General features: G+C 45.1%; 1 protein-coding gene across 1 annotated transcript; it reads right to left on the bottom strand.

Annotated features, from left to right (window-relative positions):
• Positions 1 to 464: 464 nt before the first annotated feature.
• Positions 465 to 4,129, bottom strand: LOC115128648 (hairy/enhancer-of-split related with YRPW motif protein 1-like). Its single transcript, XM_029658702.2, is given in 6 exon segments — positions 465 to 2,568; positions 2,570 to 2,726; positions 3,101 to 3,182; positions 3,415 to 3,498; positions 3,621 to 3,696; positions 3,911 to 4,129. Coding segments are annotated over 6 exon segments (1,083 nt in total). The 5' UTR covers positions 3,997 to 4,129; the 3' UTR covers positions 465 to 1,970.
• Positions 4,130 to 5,168: the final 1,039 nt, after the last annotated feature.

Below are 5,168 nucleotides of genomic sequence, written 5' to 3'. Positions count from 1 at the left end.
ATCCCCTCGTTGTTAATCGCTTCCTGTACACACAGAGAGGCAATCAAGAGACCCAGAGGCTGTGGCTGAGACCGGGCGTCGACTGTCTCACAGCACAGCGGAGAGCAGCGTAGGGACAGATAGGGACATGGACAGACAGGGACTGGAGCAGGGACTATTACCAGTGTTACCTATGGAGAGCAGTGTGGAGTCAAAGTCTATATTACTACTGTTAATCACAACGATATCTTCCTTTATCTAAACAGACTTCGGAAATGTTGGATAATGTTGGTGAAAGATTGATCTAACAATTAAAATAAATAAGGAAGAGAATCTCAACAGTTCCAGGCAGTCATATTAACCAAAGATGGATATAAATAGGGAGGGTTGAGTTTTGAATATCAGAAATCGTTATTAAAATGTGTCTTTCTCCACACGATCTCAATCACACCATATTTTGGGACACAGAAGGAGCAAACAATGGATTTCATTTTCTCATAGCTTTTTATTGCAGATAAGTCACACAGATAGATAAGTGAAGGACGGAATAGAGTACCTCCCATGCCATCCCAGCACTCTCTCTTTACATACATCCCATCTCTAGTGTACATGTATACACACAGTATATCATTATTAGAAAGCTGAGAAATCACATTTATCAGCGCTTTTTTATACAAAACACTTATGACAAAATCACTTTTGAGGTTTGGTAAAAATACACATCTTTACAAGAGGGGATGCTATTACTGTCACAGACTCGCCATAGAATCCACAGACATATGGTCGGAAACAATCTAGAATTGGACCGTATAGGGGATATATGTAGTCTAGATATCTGTGAGCAATGACTATATAGAGGTACAGGGATACTGCAGTGTGTTTGAGCGATTGTTCCTATTGGCATCTATGTTTAAAAATGATATCATATGATAATTTGCCTATTAATTCATAAAAAAATATATGTTTTAATTGAGAAGAGTGTCACGCCTCCAGCACTTTTTATGGATCATATAATATAATTGAATGCAAAGGAGTGTAAAGAATTTTTGTTGCAAGTCTCAGACCAAATAGTATTGTAATTCTTTGAAAAAAGCATTGCATTTTTTTATTACACCGATTCCAATTGGTTCCATACATCTCAATAGCTGCCTGCTCAGCTCGCTATGACAGTATGTTGTTTAATGTTAAACTATTGTACAGCTACCACTTTTTGACTGCAATCTGCTAACAATCAGAAATATAGGGTCTTGTGACCTCTGTAAACATCACGTCTAAGGACATTAACTCTTTGTTGTCCTCACCCTTGACTCATGACCGTAAATACATAACTTCAGAGAGATTTTGCTGCGATAGAAACTCACACAGAGAATGCAAATCAAACGAATGGAAAACAAGAGGGTTCCGGATAAATTCTAACAGTCAAACAAACACCTGGTTTTAGTTCTTCCAGTCAATAAAATGTCATAAAAAGGGCACCACCAAGACCTCCCTCTCCATGCCTCTCTCTCTCCCTCTCTCTCGCTCGCTCCCTCTCTCTGGGAGGCACAAGTACAGTCCAGGGCTCAATGGGAAAACAAAGGGGACAATTTGGCTGAGAACTTGATGGGCGACTGATTGACAGCCTGACCATCTGTGAAATTTTCCCCTTACAGGCTGAACACACTATGGGAGGAGAAGCAAAGCCCATTAACAGACAACACATAGATAACTCAATATTGTTAATTAAACAATCACTTTGTTTGCTCTCTTATAATTGTTTCCCTCTTTCGTCAACATCATAGAAAAACGCAATTTCTAGGAAAATAAAAAATGGTATTCCTATAGCTATCTCCTTTATAGAATGTTGATATGGTATGATAGAAAAACAACATCTTCTTGGCCATGGAAAGGTCCAGCTCAGCTGGTGAGTTCCGTTAAGTTCGTAGTGATGGTGCACTCTCTAGCCATCTACTTGGTCAGTTTAGTCAGTGTGGAGGGGGGTTAAAGATTGTTCAGAAAGCCCCTATCTCCATGCCCCAGGGCCGGTAAGGCTGCTTCCCCAGGCTGGCTTGGCTGGAAGGGGTGTGGACGGGGGGGCTGAGGGTGCCGGGGGACAGCAGGGGAAAGGCACTGAAGGGGAAGGGGAACGCCGATAGGGTGGAGAGGGAGGACAGGGAGAGGGGAGGGGAGAGCTTGGAGGCTGCAGCGGCTGCAGCGGCGGCTGTGGAGGTCACGGTGAGGTTCAGCCCTGGGGGGAGGGGAGCAGCACTGGGGGGGACACGGAGAGGACCCCCCTGGGCATGACTGTGCTCAGAGAGGGGGGTGGCACCGCTAAGCCTGCTGGGAGCATGGCCATGGGGCGAGGAGCGAGGCTCTCTCTCTATCGGCGAGGAGGAGGAAGAAGAGGATGAAGAAGAAGTAGAAGAGGAGGATGACGGAGAGCTGTTGGAGGCGCTGCGTGGTAACGGTAATGTCGCCCCCTGCTGGTGTTGATGGTGCTGCTGCTGGAGGAGGAGGTGGTGGGCCAGGTGGGCGGAGGGGGGAGACCCAAAGGCCGAGCCCCATGCCAGGTGGCCCAGTCCAGACACAGAGACGGAGTGGGCCTCTCTGGGAGGCGTAGCTGTTCAGGTGGGAGACCAGGCGGATCCGCAGGGGGTCAGTGCTGTCCAGGCCTTCCATAATGCTCAGGTAGCGGGCCGTCTCAGCCAGACATTCCCTGAAACCCAGACCCCGGTAGTCCGAGGCCAGGACATGGGCATCAAAGTAACCTGGAAGGGAGAGGGGAGAAGCAGGGTTAATTAAGTGTTTTCAGACAATACCACCAAACAAGTAGAGCAGGAATAAAGGAAGTCTACTGAAGTCTACTAATAACAATGAGTGTGACAATCCAGGAAGATAGTTAAAGTTAGCAAAGAAACTAAAGCAGGTGTCTTGTGCTATGCCTGCTGGACTTATTAAAATATTTAATGAGATGCACATAGCTTGAGTTTACAGAACAACTCAGTGAAGAGAAAGATATTATACAAATCAATAACTTTACAGTCAATCAATATTATGTCAGTTCAAAAATATTGTTTCCTTTCATGATACAGTAATTATTGTATTATGGTAATTTATTGTAGTACAAACGACTCCACCACACCTTTTCCTCCAGCAGCATGAAGCATCTTCAGATGATCCACCGTCATCTGCAGAATCTCTGCTTTCTCCAGTTTAGCTGAACCCTGAAGGATTTCGGGACAGAAGACACATTAATTAAACGAATAAAAAGGTATTGAATATCGTTTAAATCATTAAAGATATATACTGGAAATTATTATTCGTTATTTTCTTAAAACATGTGGAATGTTTATAAAACTTTAACTGTTCTCTACCAGTTCAAAGCACGTTGACGTATCCTGTCAAACTTTTTGATGGGGCGATTGTTTTACGCATGACACAGGGATCGGATTTTACCTGCTTCTCGAACGCGCTAGGGACCAGTCTGCGCAGCTCGGTGAGGCTGTTGTTGATTCTGTCACGGCGACGTTTTTCAATGATCTGTAGGAGAGATGAGCGATTGGAACATTCAGTCACTGAAAAAAATAGAGAATTTAGTTGGTGTGAAAACGTGCGTATTACACACTTTTACGCACGACCATTCTAACAAGAAATGTACTCACTCCTCGACGGCGCTTCCTCGCATTCACTTGCGTTTTTGTTGCTGGAGACATCGGCCCAAGGGGAGAACTCATGTTCCTGAAAGAACAACACATTAAATTATTGTATTAATGTGCGTTACTAACGCACATCCGGCCTCGGAAATGACCAAATTGCTAAATATATTTTAACATTTTTGCACGTCTTTTCTTATAAACAATATCAAAGCAATACAGGAGTAAGACCCTTGAAACGTAGGTTCGGAACATATAATAATAATTCAATGAAACGAAAATATTGGACACAATCTTACCCATTTTCATCGGCACTCTCCTTCTCAACCTCAATGTTCTCGTCCAGCTCGCTGTCCGAGGAGCTAAAATCGTGATTCCTTTTCATTTTTATCCGCTGTTGTGTTTCCTTCGTTCAGAGTACAATACAGTATGGTCCAAGTCTTTCAATTCTCTGACTCTCTGTGCGTCTATCAGCTATGCGTCGAGCTCATCCGTTTGAAGGACCCAGCTTTCCCACGGTATCATTTCTACATCACTGCCAGCCAGAAGGGGCTTGGCATTGCACCATAACTAGCCAATTAGAAGTCAGCTATGGTTTGAGTGACAGCACAGTTGCAAGGGAACTCTACGGCCTAAACACGCCCCACTCCTTTGAATGATTTTGACAGGGGTCCAATAGACTTTCGGTCCGTGACTGTCAACCCCCCTCCCCTCCCGAGTACTGTGGCTGTCTGTCCCGGTTGGGAGGAGTGGCTGGCCTGCTGTCACCACGCGCTTGCCGTGGGAAAGTTTCTTAGCCCAACGCTGATAACCAATCAGGGGCGACGGCAGTCTCCGGCGTTTGAAATGAATGGGGCAATTGGTCGGGGCGACGGGCGGTCTAGAGGCGAGCGTGTGAACCTGTAATCCAATACTAACTCATCTAAAGGACAGCCAGTGTTCAAGAGGAAACTATGAAGTCTAATCTTACCCATAGCGGACATGATGCACGGTAAAGATGCTTTAGGGACTGGAGAGGATGAGGACTTTGCCACACAAAAGGCATAATGCAATTAAAGGAGGCCAGCTTCTCCAGTGTGTCATCACCACACCACACCCTCTCTGGGTCCCAATAATGGCCACACTCCCAAATCATTTGACAGACATTGTTGTGTGTGTTTGTATATCCCCTCTCCTCATGTGACAAGCAGATTAAGCTCTTGCTGATCCTTTTGACCTGTTTTCATGAGTCATACACATACACACACACACACACACACACACACACACACACACACACACACACACACGTGGTCACATGTTTTCTGCTGGTCTTGGCTGTCTCTCAGAATGACAGCCTGCCATGTTCCCCCACCTCCTGCCACTGTGACCTGATCATACGCTGGCTGGCTGCCCTATAAAGATTCTGATTAGAGGAAGAAACGTGAGAGGACCATACAGTACATCAGCAGTGTTTGCCCCCTGACCCTTGTCCATATAATCTTACTCATTATGATCTGAAAGGCAAAACTGATCCTAGATCAGAAATCCTACTCTGAGACAGGCTATGAATCCCTG

The sequence above is a fragment of the Oncorhynchus nerka genome, linkage group LG4 (genome assembly GCF_034236695.1).
Source record: "Oncorhynchus nerka isolate Pitt River linkage group LG4, Oner_Uvic_2.0, whole genome shotgun sequence".
NCBI classification, from domain to species: domain Eukaryota; kingdom Metazoa; phylum Chordata; class Actinopteri; order Salmoniformes; family Salmonidae; genus Oncorhynchus; species Oncorhynchus nerka.
This window is presented reverse-complemented; position numbering and strand designations above follow the sequence as displayed.